The sequence below is a fragment of the Lissotriton vulgaris genome, chromosome 3_1, assembly GCF_964263255.1.
Source record: "Lissotriton vulgaris chromosome 3_1, aLisVul1.2, whole genome shotgun sequence".
NCBI lineage: Eukaryota > Metazoa > Chordata > Amphibia > Caudata > Salamandridae > Lissotriton > Lissotriton vulgaris.
In genome coordinates, this window is record NC_141689.1 from 548,482,067 (window position 1) to 548,504,257 (window position 22,191).

Below are 22,191 nucleotides of genomic sequence, written 5' to 3' on the forward strand. Positions count from 1 at the left end.
ATACTTGGCAACTCTGGGCATTAGCTTGCCTCATCTCCACAACGGCCCCCCACATACGCCGGGGATGCCTGGTTTCACCTTGGAGATACCCAGTAGGGACCATCTCACAGGGAAAGCCAGGATGGGTTCCCCAGCGGTCTACTGCGCAGAGATACTCCTTCGGGAGTCAATTCTAGCGCATTACAAACCCACAATTAATTAATTAATAAATTAAAAAGGAGAAGCATCATCTGTGGCGATCCGCACAAAATTGAAAGAAACAGATATAGCAGACCAACCTTTTGAACTTGCCAGAACAATTGAAAAATCCTATGAAGAATTAGGTAGAGATAGTTTGGGTGGGAAAGCACTAAAACCCCAACTAATTGAAAATCCTGAAAAGACTTTCATTCATTTCATAATCTCTACTCTCAAAAGAAGAAGTGGGAGGGTAATAAACAAACCACTCCCAGAGAAAAACAGTTTCAGTCCAGAGGAAGGTCTCCTCAACGAAGGGATAGATCTCCAGAAAGAGGAGGCAAGTCTCCCCAAAGGGAGCCCTCTGAAAAAAGATACAACCTTAGAAATAGGGACAATTTGAGAAAACCTGACAGATATCAAGATATTGATACACGTCCCTCTCGATCTTTTCAGACTTCCTCACAGAAATCGAAAAGAAGAGGATGGTCAGAACATAAAGAAGAGCACGTCAAGTCCAAAGACAAGGAACCTGCTCATCAAAGTAAAAGATTACAATTTCCCAGAAAGAAAGTAGCCAGTATTAAAGTAAAACATGCCGAGAATTCTGAGGACACAACTGAAAAACGGAGAGTGGGCCCAGACAATGCTAGACAGCGCAGCAGAAGTGACCATAGCTCGCAACATCCTGATGAATCTTCTGGAGACAGTGGACACGAATGAATATATTCAAGTGGAAACTGCAGACACCAGAGTTAGCGTGCCCCATAAACTATATGAAATAACATTACGTATAGAGGGAGATAAAACTAGGAAAATAAAAGGTCTCTTCTGGGAGAATCTATCTAAAGGTTATGATATCTTTCTAGCAGAGAAAGACTGGCCACCAGAGTTTGTCAAGGAGTGCCCACATGGCGAAGAAATGATTCTCAAATCACATTCCAATTCATAAAAAATACACATTTGCTAGAAAATGAGCAGTGGCCCAATCCCCTGAATTATATAAAAATCATGTAGGATGGGATGAGGATTCTCCTCACCATAAAATCCAGTTAAAAAATCAACCTACTGCACAGAGGCAGTATCCTGTTAAGCAAGAATCTAAAAAACAAGTCAGAGAAATCTTAGATCAACTTGAATATCAGGGGGTGATTGAAACATGCACCTCACAAATGAACAATCCTTTGTTTCCTGTCTCCAAACCAGACAATTCATATCGCCTAGTTTTGGACTACAGACACCTAAACTCCTGCTGTAAAACTTTTGCAGTACAAAACTCACACAGTGCAGCACTAATGAATAATATCGTTCGCAAAAAATATAAAACGACATTAGATATTTCAAATGGTTTCTTCTGTCAAAACATAGCACCTGAAAGCAGATATTTGACCGCTTTCTCCAGCATGGGGACCCAAAAACAATGTTGTCGTCTCCCACAGGGATTCAAGAACAGCCTAGGGTTATTTTCAGCCAGGGTAACAGAGTTACTACAAATGTATGATGATGAGGCATTATCTTATATCGACGACATCTATCTTACAGACGATGACCTGGAGACTCACTTGAAAAGAGTGAACACCATCATACTTGGGTTCGCATCTGAAGGGTACAAATTCAACTTTAAAAAAGTCACGAATCGCCCACTTAACAGTCCTATTTCTAGGATATGAATTATAGAGTGAAGGCAAAAGCCTAGCAGACAACTTCTTAGAGAAGTGTGCAGTACTGCAAGCTCCAAAAACGCTGAAAAACTTACAATCAATTCTAGGTTTCCTGAATTTCGGAAGAACATACATTCTAAATTATGCAGAGAGGGTTAAACCTCTCTACGAACTAATAAAACCTGATTTTAAACCAATTAATTGGACTCAGAAACACACAGAAATTTTACGATCATTACAAACAGACATGTTAACTAAAACAAAACTGCAACCACATGCAAACGAACGCAACCTTGTAATCCGAGTCATCCCAGGAAGATGCGGATTCACATACCTGACCTCTAATGAGGGAGAAACGGTACCAATAGCTTATAAATCACACTTGTACACACAAGCTGAAACCAAATTCAGTTCTACTAAAAATTTTTTAACTGCGGTTCAAACTGCTGTAGCAAAAGAAAGAGCCCTAGCCCAAGGGAAGAGCAGATCAGTACTAACAACAGTATCAGCCCTTGAGGCAGTAACAATACCAGGCATTCTAAATGCTAAAGCTCTAGATCCAAAATGGATACAATGGGAAAATGTTCTTGCAACAGAAGACGTGAAACACGCATTTGATCCGAAAATGAAAAAAATAGAATATCTGGAATATGAAAATGAATGTACTCTGTCAATCGAAATTCTGCCTCACGAACATTACACCTGTGTAATCTACACGGACAGATTTGCACAACACTACGTTGTGGAAAAACAAATTTGCAATGCAGCGTGCGCGATTGTTAAAGGTCGCTGGCGCTTGGGTAAATTTAGACCGATGGTCACTAAAACTGAATCACTCAGAAATGGTACAGCTCAGCGAGCTGAAATAAGATCTCTAAAGATGGCGCTTGAAAATGCCAATCGCGAATTCCCCACACTGATAGTGTGCGATTCGCATTACTGCGTCCAGTCTTACAATAATTCCATGCAGACTTGGATAAAAAATGGTTACAAAGATGAGACAGGTGCCACAATCAAGCATAAAAAACTATGGGAACAAGTAGTTCTTTTGCAGAAAGAACTACGAAAGACTCACGTGATACATACGCAGAGTCTTCAACGTGATGGCGTTCACGTTGCAGGGAATTCATTGGCTGACAGAGCCACAGCGACAGCGGGTCAACCGACTTCCGTAGCTACAAAAAAGAGTACGAAAAAACAAATAGACGGTGAAACGCTACTAGCAGCAAAATGCTCATTGAAAGGCAACTATGCGGCGTTACCGCTAAATTATCCACTCGGAAATACATACATAATAGATGCAAACTCCGTTCCGTTTTCTCAAATCCCTGGAGTGGGGGATAGAGTAATTCCAAACACGAACAGGAGGGTCTTCTTGATTCAAGAAGCACACATGGGATTGGGTCTGAGGCACCAAGAGATCCTGAAATCTCTAATAGAATTACAATCACGATACTGGTGGCCGGGAATGAGCGTGCAAGTTTATAACTTTGCAATGGAGTGTCAAGACTGCAATAGAGATCGCAGTTATGAACCGGCCCAGATATCTGACTCTAGCACAGTAATAATGTAAATAACAAGGACCCCCTGTTGAGAAAATTAATTCGAGGTACAGGGAAATAAACAGTGTAAACAAAATAGCATAATAATAACACATAGAGAGGGAGAAATTGCAAGGAGGACACACAACTAGGTAATTAAAAAACTAAATTTCATTTAATATATTCATAATCTTGGCATTAAAAACAAGTAATAAAAACAAGTAATGTAAATCAGTTATACAAACAACAAATTGCTAAATCATCATATGAAAAATACATTAAAAAAACTTATACTAGTGGCAAACATTAATATTCTATTCAAACGAATTCACTTGTTTTTTGTTTTACTTGTTTTTATTACTTGTTTTTAATGCCAAGATTATGAATATATTAAATGAAATTTAGTTTTTAATTACCTAGTTGTGTGTCCTCCTTGCAATTTCTCCCTCTCTATGTGTTATTATTATGCTATTTTGTTTACACTGTCTAGCACAGTAATACCAGCCCAGACACCCCTGTTATACAGCATTAGACTATCTACACGCAGGCGTCCGACCGGACAAATGCGGTCCCATAAATATTAATTCAGAAAAGGGGGTGGTGATGGACAGAGTATCTGAATTAAGCAGACCACTCCTACCCAGTCCAAAGATCAGGGCTTGATCCATCTCTGTTTTTTAGCTCACTGCACCATCCCAGCTCAGAATCTGGCTACATGCAAATTAGTCTGTCCCTGGCCCAGTGCATCATGGAAACAGGGCAGACCAAACTACCAAGCCAATTCTTTTGCTGGAAAGAAAACAAGCTTCCGGGGACCGGTTTCTGGCATTACAGCCTTCTTCGGCCCGGCTTGCTTGAATCCTGATGGTGCAGTGAGCAAGGGACTCACATCTGGGCATACCCTTCCACGCTTATGGTGGACAAAACGATTCAGAAAAGGGGGTGGTGAAGGACAGAGTATCTGAATTAAGCAGACCACTCCTACCCAGTCCAAAGATCAGGGCTTGATCCATCACCGTTTTTTAGCTCACTGCACCATCTTCCAGCCCTATATCCCCGGGCGTTCTTTATGCTCCAGTAACCAGCAGTTACTGCAGGTACCTAGAGTAAAGAAGACCAGACAAGGTGGCCGTGCGCTGGCCCATGCTGGACCAGTACTCTGGAATTCTTTGCCCCCAGAACTAAGATCACTTACCAGTCACCTGATTTTTCGGAAAACCTTAAAAACATACCTGTATCCCAGTAATTAATGCCTCTCTTGCTTGCATACCACCATCGCAACATACCTATCCAGAACACTCCCTTTGCAGCAACAGCGCGGAGATACCCCTTCGGGGGTCTATTCAGGCGGTTTACAAGAACATAAAATAAAATAAAATAAAATAAGTATAGGTAAGTATATTATTTTTTTAAAAATTTTAATTAATTAAAATGTAATTAATTTAATAAATTAAATTATTTTTAAATAATTATTTAGTACATATATTACTTTAAGTTTATTTTTAAAAGAACTATTATTAATAAAGAACTATTATTAATAAATAATAAAATTATTAAAATTAATTTATAAAATTACATTAAAAGATGTATTTTTTTAAAAAAAACTAAAAATACCCCTGTACCCCAAAACCCAAACCCAGCACTGAAACCTAAAAATACCCCTGTACCCCAAAACCCAAACCCAACCCTGAAACCTAAAAATACCCCTGTACCCCAAAACCCAAACCCAGCCCTGAAACCTAAAAACACCCCTGTAACCCAAAACCCAAACCCAGCCCTGAAACCTAAAAATGTCCCTGTACCCCAAAACCCAAACCCAGCCCTGAAACCTAAAAATACCCCTGTACCCCAAAACCCAAACCCAACCCTGAAACCTAAAAATACCCCTGTACCCCAAAACCCAAACCCAGCACTGAACCCTAAAAATACCCCTGTACCCCAAAACCCAAACCCAACCCTGAACCCTAAAAATACCCCTGTACCCCAAAACCCAAACCCAACCCTGAAACCTAAAAATACCCCTGTACCCTAAAACCCAAACCCAACCCTGAAACCTAAAAATACCCCTGTACCCCAAAACCCAAACCCAACCCTGAAACCTAAAAATACCCTTGTACCCCAAAACCCAAACTCAGCCCTGAACCCTAAAAATACCTCTGTACCCCATAACCCAAACCTAGCCCTGAACCCTAAAAATACCCAAACACCCCAAAACATATACCTCAGTACCCCAAAACATATACTCCTATACTCATACTTATTTTTAAAAATTATTTAAATTAATATATTTAATTTATTATATTAAAATACATAAATTAATATATTTATTTTTTTGAATATTAATTAAATTAAATAAATAATGTTAAATAAAATATTTTAAAAAATTAAATACTTACCTATACTTACGTTGTAATGGCATGCGTTGTAATAGCATCTGCTATGTAATGTCATGCGTTGTAAAGGCATGCAATGTAATGGATCCTGCGTTGTAAAACATGCGTTGTAATGGAAGTGCGTTGTAATAGTCGCGTTGTAACGGTTGTTTCCCCCGTTTTTTAGCTCACTGCACCATCCCAGCTCAGAACCTGGCTACATGCAAATTAGTCTGTCCCTGGCCCAGTGCATCATGGGAACAGGGCAGACTAAACTACCAAGCCAATTCTTTTACTGGAAAGGAAACAAGCTTCCGGGGACCGGTTTCTGGCATTACAGCCGTCTTCGGCCCGGCTTGCTTGAATCCTGATGGTGCAGTGAGCAAGGGACTCACATCTGAGCATACCCTTCCACGTATATGGTGGACAAAACGATTCAGAAAAGGGGGTGGTGATGGACAGAGTATCTGAATTAAGCAGACCACTCCTACCCAGTCCAAAGATCAGGGCTTGATCCATCACCGTTTTCTGAATCGTTTTGTCCACCATAAGCGTGGAAGGGTATGCTCAGACATGAGTCCCTCGCTCACTGCACCATCAGGATTCAAGCAAGCCGGGCCGATGAGGGCTGTAATGCCAGAAACCGGTCCCCGGAAGCTTGTTTCCTTTCCAGTAAAAGAATTGGCTTGGTAGTTTGGTCTGCCCTGTTCCCATGATGCACTGGGCCAGGGACAGACTAATTTGCATGTAGCCAGGTTCTGAGCTGGGATGGTGCAGTGAGCTAAAAAACGGTGATGGATCAAGCCCTGATCTGTTGACTGGGTACGAGTATTCTGCTTAATTCAGATGCTCTGTCCATCACCACCCCCTTTTCTGAATCGTTTTGTCTACCATAAGCGTGGAAGGGTATGCTCAGACATGAGTCCCTCGCTCACTGCACCATCAGGATTCAAGCAAGCCGGGCCGATGAGGGCTGTAATGCCAGAAACCGGTCCCCGGAAGCTTGTTTCCTTTCCAGTAAAAGAATTGGCTTGGTAGTTTGGTCTGCCCTGTTCCCATGATGCACTGGGCCAGGGACAGACTAATTTGCATGTAGCCAGGTTCTGAGCTGGGATGGTGCAGTGAGCTAAAAAACGGTGATGGATCAAGCCCTGATCTATTGACTGGGTACGAGTATTGTGCTTAATTCAGATGCTCTGTCCATCACCACCCCCTTTTCTGAATCGTTTTGTCCACCATAAGCGTGGAAGGGTATGCTCAGACATGAGTCCCTCGCTCACTGCACCATCAGGATTCAAGCAAGCCGGGCCGATGACGGCTGTAATGCCAGAAACCGGTCCCCGGAAGCTTGTTTCCTTTCCAGTAAAAGAATTGGCTTGGTAGTTTGGTCTGCCCTGTTCCCATGATGCACTGGGCCAGGGACAGACTAATTTGCATGTAGCCAGGTTCTGAGCTGGGATGGTGCAGTGAGCTAAAAAACGGTGATGGATCAAGCCCTGATCTGTTGACTGGGTACGAGTATTCTGCTTAATTCAGATGCTCTGTCCATCACCACCCCCTTTTCTGAATCGTTTTGTCCACCATAAACGTGGAAGGGTATGCTCAGACATGAGTCCCTCGCTCACTGCACCATCAGGATTCAAGCAAGCCGGGCCGATGACCGCTGTAATGCCAGAAACCGGTCCCCGGAAGCTTGTTTCCTTTCCAGTAAAGTAATTGGCTGGGTAGTTTGGTCTGCCCTGTTCCCATGATGCACTGGGCCAGGGACAGACTAATTTGCATGTAGCCAGGTTCTGAGCTGGGATGGTGCAGTGAGCTAAAAAGCGGTGATGGATCAAGCCCTGATCTGTTGACTGGGTACGAGTATTCTACTTAATTCAGATGCTCTGTCCATCACCACCCCCTTTTCTGAATCGTTTTGTCCACCATAAGCGTGGAAGGGTATGCTCAGACATGAGTCCCTCGCTCACTGCACCATCAGGATTCAAGCAAGCCGGGCCGATGAGGGCTGTAATGCCAGAAACCGGTCCCCGGAACCTTGTTTCCTTTCCAGTAAAAGAATTGGCTTTGTAGTTTGGTCTGCCCTGTTCCCATGATGCACTGGGCCAGGGACAGACTAATTTGCATGTAGCCAGGTTCTGAGCTGGGATGGTGCAGTGAGCTAAAAAACGGTGATGGATCAAGCCCTGATCTGTTGACTGGGTACGAGTATTCTGCTTAATTCAGATGCTCTGTCCATCACCACCCCCTTTTCTGAATCGTTTTGTCCACCATAAGCGTGGAAGGGTATGCTCAGACATGAGTCCCTCGCTCACTGCACCATCAGGATTCAAGCAAGCCGGGGCGATGAGGGCTGTAATGCCAGAAACCGGTCCCCGGAAGCTTGTTTCCTTTCCAGTAAAAGAATTGGCTTGGTAGTTTGGTCTGCCCTGTTCCCATGATGCACTGGGCCAGGGACAGACTAATTTGCATGTAGCCAGGTTCTGAGCTGGGATGGTGCAGTGAGCTAAAAAACGGTGATGGATCAAGCCCTGATCTATTGACTGGGTACGAATATTGTGCTTAATTCAGATGCTCTGTCCATCACCACCCCCTTTTCTGAATCGTTTTGTCCACCATAAGCGTGGAAGGGTATGCTCAGACATGAGTCCCTCGCTCACTGCACCATCAGGATTCAAGCAAGCCGGGCCGATGACGGCTGTAATGCCAGAAACCGGTCCCCGGAAGCTTGTTTCCTTTCCAGTAAAAGAATTGGCTTGGTAGTTTGGTCTGCCCTGTTCCCATGATGCACTGGGCCAGGGACAGACTAATTTGCATGTAGCCAGGTTCTGAGCTGGGATGGTGCAGTGATCTAAAAAACGGTGATGGATCAAGCCCTGATCTGTTGACTGGGTACGAGTATTCTGCTTAATTCAGATGCTCTGTCCATCACCACCCCCTTTTCTGAATCGTTTTGTCCACCATAAACGTGGAAGGGTATGCTCAGACATGAGTCCCTCGCTCACTGCACCATCAGGATTCAAGCAAGCCGGGCCGATGACGGCTGTAATGCCAGAAACTGGTCCCCGGAAGCTTGTTTCCTTTCCAGTAAAGTAATTGGCTGGGTAGTTTGGTCTGCCCTGTTCCCATGATGCACTGGGCCATGGACAGACTAATTTGCATGTAGCCAGGTTCTGAGCTGGGATGGTGCAGTGAGCTAAAAAGCGGTGATGGATCAAGCCCTGATCTGTTGACTGGGTACGAGTATTCTACTTAATTCAGATGCTCTGTCCATCACCACCCCCTTTTCTGAATCGTTTTGTCCACCATAAGCGTGGAAGGGTATGCTCAGACATGAGTCCCTCGCTCACTGCACCATCAGGATTCAAGCAAGCCGGGCCGATGATGGCTGTAATGCCAGAAACCGGTCCCCGGAACCTTGTTTCCTTTCCAGTAAAAGAATTGGCTTGGTAGTTTGGTCTGCCCTGTTCCCATGATGCACTGGGCCAGGGACAGACTAATTTGCATGTAGCCAGGTTCTGAGCTGGAATGGTGCAGTGAGCTAAAAAACGGTGATGGATCAAGCCCTGATCTGTTGACTGGGTACGAGTATTCTGCTTAATTCAAATGCTCTGTCCATCACCACCCCCTTTTCTGAATCGTTTTGTCCACCATAAGCGTGGAAGGGTATGCTCAGACATGAGTTCCGCGCTCACTGCACCATCAGGATTCAAGCAAGCCGGGCCGATGACGGCTGTAATGCCAGAAACCGGTCCCCGGAAGCTTGTTTCCTTTCCAGTAAAAGAATTGGCTTGGTAGTTTGGTCTGCCCTGTTCCCATGATGCACTGGGCCAGCGACAGACTAATTTGCATGTAGCCAGGTTCTGAGCTAGGATGGTGCAGTGAGCTAAAAAAACGGTGATGGATCAAGCCCTGATCTGTTGACTGGGTACGAGTATTCCGCTTAATTCAGATGCTCTGTCCATCACCACCCCCTTTTCTGAATCCCATAAATATTAAGACGGGATTCATTTGGATGTGGCCCCAGCGCTCGGCTGACGCCAGAACTGTTATAAAATATTTGCGCGTCTTTATCGGCACATACGCAACTGGCATGCTACATTCTGACCAGGGTCCTGCGTTTAGCTCTCGGGCTTACAAGGCGGCAATGGCCAGCATGGGCATTGCATTGCGGTGCGGTATTATAGTCCATTCCATCCCGAGGGAAATGCGATAGTGGAGAAAAAACTGTGACATAAAGCAATCTATAACAGCGAGGGTATTAGGTTTGGGTGACAGGTGGGTCAAACATCTAATAAGTGTCCAACGTAGTCTTAATAATCTGCCAAGAAATTCTCTAGGAGGTATCACTCCGTACAAACTTTTGTTTGGTACAAGAATGATCATTCATGATCTCAATAGTCAGACTTCAGTGGTGAAACAAAAAACCTTTGATATCAAAGATCGTTTGGCAGTTTTACAGGACTTAAATGAAAAAAGAAGAAGTTTAAGTAACACAAAGCTAAAGCCAACGACCACTGAAGAAAAACCACCTGTCCCAGCAAGACCTGTCTGGATTCCAAAGATTGGGGATCTGGTCAGAGAAAAGATTGCGGTGAAGAAGGAATTTGGGCCTTCTTACAGAAAAGCAGTACCTGTCTTAGCTGTCAGTGGAACAAGATCAGTAGTACTACCGCCCCTTGCTGGTAAAAAGGAGAACCGAGTTGTATCAATCGACCTGGTAAAACCACAATCATGTGGCCAATAATAAGTAGTAGGCCCAGTGGACTCCCAAGAAGTAGCAGAAGACCAAATCTTGCTACAATCCAAGAGGTTCAAACTGAGAGACTAATCACATTTGATAAACATGCAGTGAATAAAAAAGGACTATGCAACAAAGCCATGGAACTTGTGCCTCTTGAAACCCAAATTGCAACAGTTCGTCAAGAAACACCTGTCTACAATGATGTAGCATCTGAACATACATATCCAAAGATAAATGAAAATCCGGAAGCAATTCCACCAATTGACAGAACTGCATCTGGCTATTTTATCAACTTTGATGACTTTTCTGATGATCCAAGTGAACATGGAAATAAGCCAGCAAATAAAACTTTCAAAAAGAAAATTACAGAGCTCTTTCATCAACTCGGAGAAACATATCTGATTTCACCATGGATTGAATTATGGATTGTGTTAGGCGTACTTTTCCTCCTTCTGTGGCTCATCATGGTTTTAAGTTTGGGTAGATTTATTGATGGAAAATAGAGTACAATGGACACAGCAAGTCAGAAAATCAACTTGGTCCTGAAACCACACAGATCTTCTCACATCGAAAAAAAAGTGTACTATCATCAGTGAACATCACAGCAAATCCTATACCTGGTGGTATAGCATGGGACAAAACTGATTACGAAATCTATGGCCCGGTTGAACTCTTGAAATATCCACATCAATTCAAGATCTCCTTAAGTGACTTTGTATCACCTAGTATTTTCTCTGATGATTGGGACTTTGAAAATATTAATAATATGATGTCAGATTTAGAAATGTCAGCAAAATTTACAGAACATGATTATTTACAGGGTTCTTCGAATTATGAAGAAATGTATTGCTTCAATCACTTTGGGCATAATTATCTGCATAAATCTGCTAATCCTAGAAATGTTTTCAATTATAATCAGTGGGAACATTGTCCAACTCTGCCAAAAGACTGTTCAAAAACATTTTATGAAAAATTCCCATACTTCTCAGGGTTTAATATCACTAATCCAGAAACGTTTTATTTCAAAATGTTAAATAAGACAGGAATGAAAAGCATAATGATAAATACTAAACTGATTTATTCTGAAAAATTTTATGAAAAAATGTCTACATTTGGTTTTGAATTTTGGAAAAATAACATTGAGACTAAAACCGTCTGGGGTACAAAAGAGTGGCAGGTACAAGGTTTAGAATCATTATTTAGAGCCTGCATGATCCCAGAACAAATAATGTTCCTGAATGACACCATTCAACAGACAACCTGTCTTGGCCTAGCCAAGATTAAAGACTTAAACAACCCGTCTATACCAAAGCCTATGCCTGATAAAAATACAGATGAGGGGTTAGACGTGTTCAATATTTTTCAACAAAACAGAACTACTCCTGATTGGAACAAATGGTTCATCTGGCCCACAGACACTAATAACTGTCAAGATAGATTCTTGAACAAAACACAGGGGTTCAAACAGAACAGGCCAGACCCAAGATATTCCCAGAGACAACATCCAGGGATAATTACAACATATAGTGTAGGAAAACTTTGCCTCGAATGGCTACAGAAATCCACACTACCCGAAATTAAGCAACACTTAACTTTACTTAAAGAAGGTGCTGACTTGCGAGTTTTCATAATGGGACCTCGCAAACAGCGATAAAAACGTTTCATATACCCCGGTATATACGCAGCTTACAATGAAGCTTGGAAAATAACACAAATTGAAACTGCAGACAAAATACGAGAAATTGATCCTATTCATTTGGAAAAATCGATTCGATAATGCTTTATTCGAGTTTGTTTTAAAATCATAAAAGCGTACATATAAAAACAGTCTTAAAATGAATACATACATACAATGACAATATGACTACAAGTTAAAAGGACATATACCCAACCTAAGGGGTTCCATAATAAGACATGTTATTCATACAGATTATCACTATCGACTGTGGTAATGCATAGAGCACTCAAAAGTTACGACAGTTGTATAATGGTTCAAATCTATTGGGAGCGGATAAACTAATGCCACTAGATACACGAACCCCCCTTCCCAGCGGATGGTGATGCTCTACTGGTGGTCTAAGCAGGGGGATGTTTGGCGTGCATGGATAAAAATCAAGTAGATCCCAAGTGCATATAGGGCCATTTCCTTCTTGGGCGGGCAAGATCTTAGGTACGGGACGATGTTCCTGTTCCTGAATTTAACCAGTACCAAGTCCCCGGTAATGTTTTTTGGTAATGAGCCCAGCCAGCCCACCCTTCTAACGCTCAGGATTCCACCATCTAGGTCCGGTGGTAGGGGTCTATTTTTCCCCAACCAGAATGTGACCTTATTTAATAGGTCCTGCTGTCTTTCGGCTTTCCCAAGAGCAAGTACTGGTACTCCTGAAAGAACGGACACATATGGCACAGCTTCTGAAGGAAGGTGTATACGAGGTGGTTTGTTCGATTCTGTTCTACCCCCTGTGAACCTTGATGGAGCAGGTTTGAGGGGGGCTTTGGGTGCGATTGGGGCTGGGATTTTTAGTGGTTGTGGTGGGAGTTGGGCGTTTATACGTTTAGGAGTCGGCTTAGATGTTTCCAAGGTTGTAATTGGCTGGGAGCGGTTGGATGTTACCATTTTATTGATAGGTGTCAGAATGGTCGTGATTGTATTCTCTAGTCCTGAGAGCCTTTCCTCTATGGAATTGATTTTTTCAACTAGTGGAGAAATGATGGCTTTGACAAGATGCTCAATCTGGGTCAGTAAAGTCAACTGGGGGTAGAGTATAGTATAGTCTGATTTGTCTGCAGACTCCATGGTGGTAGGGAGGTTGTTGGCAGGTAATGTAGGACTAACGGATAGTTTTTGTAATTTGGAATGATTCCCTTCGGGATTGTCCTTGTAATGCTTCCTTTTAGTGGGTAAAGGCCAAGGGAGGGCTAGATCTTGAATATTGTCTTTCATCGGTGAAAAGGGAGGATCCCGTAAACTGCCGTTAGTACTTGAGGAGCTGGTGCCTTTAACAGGAGAACTACGGCGTACTTGGTATTGCATAGGATGTTTAATTCGTCCCACAGAGACAGGTTTTGCACTCTTACTGGAGTTTGTAAGGGAGATTGCATACTGATTAAAGAGTGGCAAGGAGAGTTATAGTCTATATCATGAACAGTAGGCAGTGTGAAGGTACTCATTATCTGATGCTCTTGTGGCCCTTGGCAAGGGCCCTTCTCAGAAGCAATGTTTGTTCTCCCCTTGCGTGACATTATTGGAGTAAGATTAATCAAACCTCATAAATAGTCTATTAGTAATTAGATTCACTCTACCTCCTCTCGCAGTAGGGTCAAGGGAGGGGGCACGTCCCGTCCCCTTCAGTCCACGGAGGGCCACAGAGGGCCCGCCCTTTGCCCGGGCTTAGCCCGGCTAGTCCCGCGCGCGTCCCGCGCTGCGGGACCCGGATGTGGTAATATAGCCCGGTGAGCTGGGGGCGGGCCTCCCCACAGGTGCAAGCACGCACGGGCTCCTGGTCCCTGGAGTCCCGTGCGGCGTGATCTTGCCAATATCATCCCCTCAGTGGCGGCTCGGCAGGTGATGGCGGAACCCCTCCCGGGGCAGCAAAGAAGAAGGTGCGGTGCGCGATGCGGGACCCACGGCAGCGGGTCCGGCGAGCAGTTTTCAGCGCCCGTGGGATAGAGCCCTTTTTCAGACAACTTTCCAACGGTAGCTACGTTATAATAAGTGACCACAGCTGTTGTAGCATGATGCCAGGAAAAGCCTATCTCTTGAGCATTACTTCCAGGGTCATTTGTTGTATGCAAGTATTGTATACAAACAGCAATCCAGACATGGAGGCAGCAATATGGCCTTCTGTGAATATCTCTTCTATTCGAATTGATACTTTAAGCAGAATGAAGATACATACCCTATTATCGACAAATTGCCCCGTGCATTTCGTAGAAATGTTAAGGCAAATCTTAAACATGTCAGATACCAGTGGCATCGCACATGTATTTAAGACAATTTTTTCCAGACTGTTAGCACCCTTTGAAACAGTTCTGGGCATCTTCCTGAATTTTGTGCATTCTTTATTCGGTGGCCTGCCTCCTTTTTTGGGATTCGTAGCAGGTATTTTATTTTTGTTCCTCCTGCTCAGATATGGCAAGCCAAGTCACAGACAAAACTCAGGCTACGATGGAAGAAACGATCCTAGCAATACGATACCGAGAACGTATCACTAAAGTCCTCGGATTGGCCCGGCTAAGAGATCTGAATACTACCTGGTTTCTTTCGTTCAGACCAATGTGGCAAGATTGCACCTTACCTGTGCTTCGATGTCGGCCATGCGGAGAAGAATGCGTGTTGGACGTCTGTCTTACACTACCATCAGCAGTACCAATGGATATCGATGCTTTGCTTGGTTTGGTAATGGCTCATTCAACGTGTTGTCCCCAGCGGCTACCTATTCTGATGACGGCATTCGTTGAGACTTCACCATTACGATTAGGTGGCGGTGAAGTACGAGATGAAAGCGGCACCACACAGGTACAACCTTCTGTGACCATTGCTGATCTAAACACCGATGATGGCAATGCATCGCATGTATGCACTATTTCCGATTTTTCAGAGTTTGGCCCAACTTTCACCAACTGTTGTAGACAAATTTTTTGCCGGCCTAATTGAGGTAATGTTCTCTCCTAACAACGGGAATAATATTTGAAATAGCGTTTGGGGGCCGGGAACCCGGTTTATAAAAATACCATAGTGGTAAAATGCACACTCTATCGGTATGTCCTCCAGACACCTCTCGCAGATTCTCCAGCAAAAACCTTGTTATGTGTACATTGTTAAAATTAATGACTACACAGTCACCATTCCAGTCTTTCCTAGTACGCCCTATCCACGGTGTTCGTCGCCATAATCATATGCTGATCAACACCTTCCTCCCATATCCCAACGTCTTTAAGACAAGTGTTGAACCAATGCAGTGCTTTAAATAATAATTGTTCAGTGGTTTCATTCTGGGCTGCCCGCAGGGGTGGAACATTCATCAGCACAACCACCAAAGATGCAGCTGCCGGGGGAAGGTTGAAAGTGGTGAAGTCCGGATGAACAGTGTTATCATTCAAGTCCCTGTGGTCCTATAATTGCGCTTGCTTGTTTGGTATTATTTTTAGTTGTAGCTGTTACTGTTTGCACATTGCCATCACCCGGGGTACGCATAATCGATTGAGCAAATTCTCCTGATGAATTCCTAGGTGGGCATCACTTCCATGCATAGGAGTTATTCCCTTGTGTGATACAGGGACTATATCTTTAGCCACCCTAGGGGCAATATGTTTCATTGCTCTTAAACACGGAGGATTAGATTTTGTTGTAACTAAAGCCGGACCCTTATTCCCCATGTTGCCAGATGTATTCTCAGCTACAGATTTTAATTGAACAAAGTGATCCTCTAGGACAGAGAAACCTGTCTTAACCTGAGATTGTGTTCACTAGGTGTTCCTCAATTCGGCTCAATCTATAAGTAATGGGGGTTAATAAAGTTACTAATAGATTTTCCAATCTTCTCCACATTTCCTCACTTGAATTCAAGCCGGGGCCACCATAGAGGCAAAGTTAAAGTCCAAACGAGCAGTGTCAGTACTATCTTGTAAAACGCACTCATCCACTAGGACTCGGCTTCCATTTTTATTAATCCTCTGCACTTTAGCGGTCGCTGGTCTCTGTGGCCCGCCTCCCCTTTTCCTTTTTGCTGCAGGGTCGGGGGTCGACAGGTTAGTTACGTTTTTAGTTTTAGAAGTGGTTCTGGCCGACATTTGTGGGGGCACTGTATTGGCAGTTTTGGTTACGACAGCCTCCAATGGCCCAATTAGGGGGATCTCAGAGCCATTCTCTCCATCAATAAGCATAGGTGTAATAAGGCTGGAGACAGAATGGGCTGGGGAACGAGCTGTTGAATTAAACCTAGGGAGGATCTTTTCGTTTGTTGCAGATCCAGGGACAAACGATGCTCTGTTATCGCAATTTCTTTTTCCGAGACAGACGTGGCCCTTAATATAAATTGATCTAAGGTCCCCGCCATGCTGACTCCAGTGAGAGCACCTATCCTCTTCCCTTCACGTTTGGTCATCTTGTTGTCAACGACTAAATCCACACAAAGAACTGTGTCGCTATACTCAAGGGTTAAGAACATTTTTTTTCCTCAAACTGATCTTACGATGAGTTTGTAGTTAGAGGGGGGGCCCGGCCTGGCCTCGTCCAGTCTCCGACGGGCCCGCCCTTGGCCCGGGCTTCGCCCGCGCGCATCCCGCGAAGCAGGAGTGTGCGAGGAGTGATATAGCCCCTGCTGAGTGCAGGCACAGGTGAGGGCGGTTGTGGCACTCAGGCTGCTGGGACTTGGAGTCCCTCGTTGGTCCAGGAATCCACCACAGCAAAGAAGGTACAAAGCAGCTCCTGCGAAGCAGGAGTGGCAAGGAGTGATATAGCCCCCGCTGAGTGCAGGCACAGGTGAGGGCGGTTGCGGCACTCAGGCTGCTGGGACTTGGAGTCCCTCGTTGGTCCAGGAATCCAGCACACCAAAGAAGGTACGAAGCGGCTCCCGCAAAGCGGGAGCGGCAAGGAGTGACATAGCCCCCGCTGAGTGCAGGCACAGGTGAGGGAGATTGTGGCACTCAGGCTGCTCGGACTTGGAGTCCCTCGTTGGTCCAGGAAGCCACCACAGCAAAGAAGGTACAAAGCGGATCCCGCGAAGTGGCTCCCGCGAAGCGGGAGCGGCGAGGAGTGATATAGCCCCGCTGAGTGCAGGCACAGGTGAAGGCGGTTGCGGCACTCAGGCTGCTGGGACTTGAAGTCCCTCGTTGGTCCAGGAATCCACCACAGCAATGTCTCTTTTTCTTTTAGTGGGCTGAGTCTTCCCATTTTTCCAGTTTGTATTTTTGCACCTCTGCTGAAAAGTGCTGCACCTCACTGATAAGATCTTAGTCGGCTGAAAGTGGTCTGAGGTCGCTTACGTTCCTGTCTGAAAAAGACCTGACTTAGCAGTTTGGGCTAGAATGTTCCATTAAAAGCAACATTAAGGTCTGCATATTTGAATATTGCTAGTCCCAGTCTAAATTGGCAAAATGGACTGGAGTGTAGCCTGAGCAATCACTAGTGGCTGATATTATTTCAAACATTATGTTCATTACTTGGTATTATGTTGCAATAGTCCCCTATTGGTGGGCATAGCGACCCCAGTCACTTCCTTTCTTTTCTGGCCTGGGCAAGTGGGTACATCTTTACATAACCTAGGGCACCAGTTCTAAAGTGCTGCTCCCTTTTACTCCCATCTCTTATGTACCTGAAATCCCAGTGCAGAGACCAGCCATTATGCACTACTGGGAAACTTCAGAACTATCGAGTTACAGAAGGCAGTAACCACTGATAGAGGACCTTAGGTGATGGAGGGGTCACATGGGAAGAAGAGATGAGGACTGATACCAAGAGATGAGGACGGATACCAGCTAAAGCAAGGTGTGCATCACATAATGGGCATGCCTCTAAATATTGTCCTGTGTTGAATCAAACATGCCTTGGGCCTTGTACGGATAAATGGCTAAAGTCAAAAAAGCATTAAACTATTCCACTAAACCCGAACCTGGTGATAGATCTTGAAAACCTACCCAAACAACGTCACATCACCCAGACCCAGATAATAAAATTGGTGGTGCTTCGTTTTACCACCAATTTGATGCTTGGCAGGACCAGGAATAACAGATTTTTCTAAACACAGACACAATTGTGAGTAACAGGCAGTTGCGGCCAATGGAGGGAGTTTTGTATGAACCTATTTTAAGTTACTTAAAAAATATTAATATATGATTTATGTTTTATTGTGGATAGTTTGGAATGGTGTGTGAGTAAAGTACCCAGGGAATTTTTGAACCAACTAACACATAAAGAGTGGCTTAGGCCACATAAAGAAATGATATTCCACTACTGTTTGTACACATATAGAATACAAATTTAATACTCATTACAATAACATGATAATTGATCAAATTGACATAATTATACACACAAGATATAAAAAAAAAATTGTTTGCATTATAGCATATGCATAACTTCAAAATTTCAAATAATTCATAAGTATAAAAACTGTTGGATGGTTTCCTGTCTCCTGTCAAGTTAGTTTGGATTAGCGACCTGTACGGTCAATGCTATGTCATTGAATGGAAGTGAACAAGTAGACATCATTTTTGGAAATCAAAATTGATCCTTATTTTGAATTGTGCAATAATTTTGAGAATTTGGAGTGACATGACGTTTAAGTGGCAATTCTTCATATCAACAAGAACCTTTCAAGAATTAAAGTAGAGGATCTATGTATTTATTTATTACTTTATTATCACGGCAACATGATGCCTTTCGGGTACTTGATACAAAAGCAATGAGTAGAACTGGCTGAGTATTAGATGGTGAGGTTGGCATAGCCAGGGTAGTTGTTGGGTTGAAAACAACAATCGGGAATAAAATTAAATAACCGATATTAGTGAGTTAAGGGGATTTTTAAATGTACTTTATTTGGGTCGTGTTAACAAATATTACACTTATTCATTTTCAGTTTACATATTTACACAGCAAGTTTTGTGGACGTTGTCTGCGCGAGGAGTCCGTTGCATCAGGTGACGCGACCCTTTGATACAAAGGTGGGCACTTCATGTACATTTGACAGTAAGAACGTGGTGACACTCTCACCAGGGCTTTAAGTGGGCCGGGTCTCAAGGGGTCTGAGCACCGGCAGTTTTTTTCTGGGGGCCTCGAAACGGGTCTCTATCGGGCTCTGTTTTGAGCCCTGACACAGGCAGCCCGTTTTTTTCCCGGACTGCAATGACCGCTGTTTGCTGTCACTGCAGTCCGGAAAAAAGTGCCATGGCTCAAAACAAAGCCAGATAGAGACCCGTTTCGAGACAGCACCAGGCACAAGGATGTGCGCTGCTCACACTTTACTACTTCTCAGTAGTAGAGAAGTTACAGCATGACCTCATGCCAGGGGAGCGTTGTGGGGGAAGGGAAATCCTTTAAGAGTCATTTTCTTTCTGGATTTCCCTTCTCTTTCTGAAACTCAGGAGCAGCAACATTGTGGTAGGGTCACCAAGGATTTAATTGGAAGCTTTGTCAATATTATATAAAAGTTATAGTTGCAGCTTATTTATCTTCTACAAATAATAACCATTGACAAAGCCAATATTACTTACTTATTGTAGGTATGATGTTACTTGTATCAAATATCTGGATGCAATGACGGAAACAGCAAATTACAAGTCGGGCAGCACACTATGCTAAGCACAGATTTTTTGCGTAAGTGATTTAAAGCCACGCCCCTAATTACACTGGCCACGCCCCTTTGAGAGACCCCCCAGTTTTTTCATCCCACTTAAAGCCCTGACTCTCACTTACCAGTAAAGAAAAATCCAGCGCTGGCAAGTGCCGCGGGGTCTGTCCTGGCGTAGAAAGGCCAGTTCTTGAAGGAGTGCAGCCTCTCCCCCTCGGCTCTGAACCTCTCCACACTCGGGCCTGGCACTTCCGGTGGGACTTGGACACGCATGTCATACTTGGGGATGTTCCCCACCTCTCGCCCTTGAATGAAGCCACAGTCAGGCTGACGTTTCAGATGGTCGCTGCGCGGGGAAATTCGGAGACTTGTGGAGCACAGCACTAGCCCACAGCAGAAGCACTGCACACTGCTCGCCACACCCGTGTTGTAGAAACCCGCGCCGGCCATCTCCTGAGGGGACCAGGACGAGACAGGCTGGAAAGAAAGGAACGTTTTCAACCTCCTCAACTCGCTTCTCATCCCATGTTTGTAGCCAAACTGCTGCTGGAGTCGGATTCTCTGAAATTCTTCTTCGCAGACTGCCACTAACTTCTTGAAATCTAAGTTCAGGTACGGTAGCCGGGACTGCATATCAGCAGGGTCCAACTCTGGCATCCTGTTACCGTCCATCTTGGCAGCAGAAGGCTGTGGGGGGTCCAAAACCTGAGACGAAGAAGCAACAAACACGTCATTAAATCTGTTTCGATTTCCTGTCACCAAGCATTCCATTAGGTGAAGTAGTGTGGCTCACTGGTTAGAGGCGGCAGACCCGAGAGCAGAGGACGGCCCGGGACCAGGGTTCGATTCCCGGCGCGGCAGGTTTCTGGACCAGGGTCAGCGGACTCGATAATTCTCTCGCCTCGGTGCCCACTCTGATCAGCGATCACACTCGGCAACTCTGGGCATTAGCTTGCCTCATCTTCACTAACGGACCCACCAGACCGCCGGGGATGCCTGGTCTCACCCTGGAGATACCCATTAAGGGACCATCTCTCAGGGAAGCCAGGAAGGGTTTCGCAGCGGTCGAAGCGCCTTGGGACCCTCCGGGTAAGTAGTGCGCTATATAAATGCCTATACATTACATACATGACATTACATTACATTAAAGCGGGATCATCAGAGACATTTTTGGCTAAGCATTAAACTACTCAGGAGGCATTAACAAGGAGCCTGTGGCTTTAGCTGATAAAACGCGTAGAAAACAACAACCGACAGTGGCGGAATTGGTAGTCTTCCTATATGAAAAGGTCTTCCGAAGAAAAATTAACAGAATAAAGATCCCCAAACTCACCTCGGGTTCAGCAAGGCGCCAGCAGTACAGGCAGGTAGAGAGGGCAGGCAGGGAGAAAGTGCATGGAATGAAGAGGGCATAGGGGAGGTAAAGAAGGTATGGGCTGGGTATAGGGGCAAAAGGGAGAAGGGTTTGAAAGAGAACGGGAGCAGCAGACATAAGTGGCATGAAGAGGTCAGCGGACGGGGGCCGGAAGGATGAAGGGCCATGTTTGAAAGGCACAGGCATGGAGAAATGGGTGGAGTGGGCGACAGGTGGGGGGCCAAGGGGCATATCGGGGAACGCGGCAGACATTGTGGACATTTTACCATTAGCAGTGCAATACCAATATGATTTCGGAATGCCGTCGTTTTACGTCAGACGAGTTCAACGCAATATTTTATTTAAAGTATACATTTGCTATGTACATAATAACAAACACCATTCCACTGCCTTGCAAATATACTCTCTCACGCTGTCCTTATGAAAACCCCGTTCAGCCACCTCTCCAGTTTCTATGTATGCTACCTCTTTGTGTTGTTGCAAGCTATGACGTCTTCACCTGTGACTGTGGTTTCGTTAACAGCGCCGGCTGGCTTTTCACCTGCAGCTTTATTATTTCTAGTCTTTTCCCCACCTTGTTTTTCAACTGATTCCCTTGTTCTAGCCGCTTTGCTTCATCGCCAGAGTGGAAGCCTTCCTTCCCACCGCCGAAACTTCCACATAAAAGTTGAAATTGAATATTTTACCTGCTCTTCCTCACTTCTGCTTCTTGCAACACGCAGGTAATTTTCAGGTCTGCGCATTCCCTCGGCAACAATGGAAACGAAAGTAATGCAGATCACGTGACCACGCAGCAACAGCCAGCTCTGGGGCCTATTCTATTTCAGGAAGACTATAATCACGCTAGTTACCTAGCAAAGTAAATACCAAAACGTTCTGAAAAACAATAAGTCACATCACGACATTATCAATTTTTAAAACGGCCCAGTCTCATAAATCCTAATTATAAAGCGCACATTGTTTAAAGTTCAGGCTGCACGGGTCAGGCGGTTCACTGGGAAAGAGGGCACTGAGAGTAAAGGCCCGATGTA

At 44.4% G+C, this 22,191-nt stretch overlaps 1 protein-coding gene across 5 annotated transcripts in view; it reads right to left on the bottom strand.

Annotated features, from left to right (window-relative positions):
* The window catches only part of LOC147726769 (baculoviral IAP repeat-containing protein 1-like), a 448,780-nt gene extending 426,856 nt beyond the window's left edge, over positions 1-21,924 (bottom strand). For 2 of the 5 annotated variants that reach the window (XM_086960813.1, XM_086960811.1), the window contains exons 1-2: positions 21,847-21,915; positions 19,911-20,490 (exon numbers count right to left, since the gene is read on the bottom strand). In XM_086960813.1, coding sequence (XP_086816939.1) covers positions 19,911-20,490; positions 21,847-21,903 — 637 coding nt within the window. In that variant the 5' untranslated portion in view covers positions 21,904-21,915. The other 3 variants (XM_086960812.1, XM_086960814.1, XM_086960815.1) reach the window with 3 other exon arrangements.
* Positions 21,925-22,191: the final 267 nt, after the last annotated feature.